Source organism: Rhagoletis pomonella, unplaced genomic scaffold (assembly GCF_013731165.1).
Source record: "Rhagoletis pomonella isolate Grant_MI unplaced genomic scaffold, Rhpom_1.0 Rhpom_scaffold_10816, whole genome shotgun sequence".
Lineage (NCBI taxonomy): Eukaryota > Metazoa > Arthropoda > Insecta > Diptera > Tephritidae > Rhagoletis > Rhagoletis pomonella.
The window spans coordinates 4,186-5,451 of NW_023469346.1; the positions used below are offsets into that span (position 1 = coordinate 4,186).

At 39.3% G+C, this 1,266-nt stretch overlaps 1 protein-coding gene across 1 annotated transcript; it reads right to left on the reverse strand.

Moving 5' to 3' along the window:
• Positions 1–408: 408 nt before the first annotated feature.
• Positions 409–1,185, reverse strand: LOC118756540 (odorant receptor 45a-like). Its single transcript, XM_036491299.1, has 3 exons — positions 790–1,185; positions 555–710; positions 409–471 (listed from the first exon to the last, which is right to left on the reverse strand). Exons 1-3 carry the CDS (start codon positions 1,183–1,185, stop codon positions 409–411), a joined length of 615 nt encoding a protein of 204 aa, XP_036347192.1.
• Between the last annotated feature and the right edge of the window lie 81 nt (positions 1,186–1,266).

The following is a 1,266-nucleotide window of genomic DNA, read 5'->3' on the forward strand; positions in this document are numbered from 1 at the left end:
GGAGGGTAGAAATAGAGAGAGCTCCCTAAGCGACTGATATCCATTCCCAAAAGCTCATAGTGGGACGCAAGGTGCTTGGACACACAAAAAAGAAAGGCGGCACAGAGCAGCAGGTGCAGAGATGGCTTCACCACATCATGCTCCATGCGGCTTTCGTTTGCGCTGCGAAAAACTAAATAAGTATCAAATTAATTTATAACTAGCAAATCACCATGTTTTATTAAGTTCAAAAGAAGAGTTAATGAAATAACGAAATTGTTTTTTTAATAAAATCGAAAACCGTTCGCAGCAACGTTGGCGCTCTCAATAGAAAAACGAATAATTTATTCAGCTGTTAGTTGCGTACATACTATCGCGCAACGGACGGAGCGGATCAGCTCTGAGATGCCTGTAGTATATTTTATTTATTTATTTTTCTTTTTCCTTCAGTGCGAATAGCATTGCGGTGTATGAGCCAGCTGTTCGAAAAATCTGTGAATAAAGTAGAGTAGAGCAATTCAATTAAAAAAAAATCTGATTAATATGCAAGTAGAATATTGCAACAGAGTTTTTACCCATACAAGTAGACTACGGTTTGCTGTAAAGAAGTAGCCCGTCAAAACTAAAGCACGTTGCGAGCGTATCAATGGTGTGAGATATAAGCGCGAATGCTTTGGCGGTAACTTGTGCCATGGTATGAGCAAATAAATACTTTCACATAATTTCTCGCACTGCAAAATATGCCAGATATCGATAAAAATTACTCCATTACAATATAAATACTTATTCACATCTTAAAGGATTAACTACCTCATTTTGCACCTTCTCACCACCAAAACAATAAATCATTAACTGTATCACAATGGAAGCCAACAGCAGACCCATAAAGGGCACATTAGCTTGATCCGTTATATAAGTAAATTGATAGGCGAGGAAGCAGATGGGCAGCGATGAAAGCGTAACATGCAAGAAAATGATTGGCGCATAAACTGCATCCAGTTCCAATGTAAGTGAAATGATTTCCCGGTGATAGTTGACGAACGCAGCGAATTCAGCTTGAAATTGTGGGTCAGCCATTTGTAGTTGTACAAGATGTTCCAGCTTGAGGCGCATAATTTGCAAATGAGCCGAAATGTTATAGACAAACCAGCCGAATAGGCCATCGACAATACCAGCGGCATTAATGCTGAAGAATTCCAGCAACATGGCGAGAATGGCGGTTAGTATGTAATAGAAGGGTATGGTGTAATCGTAAGGGAATCTGATAAAGTGGCAAACATTAATATT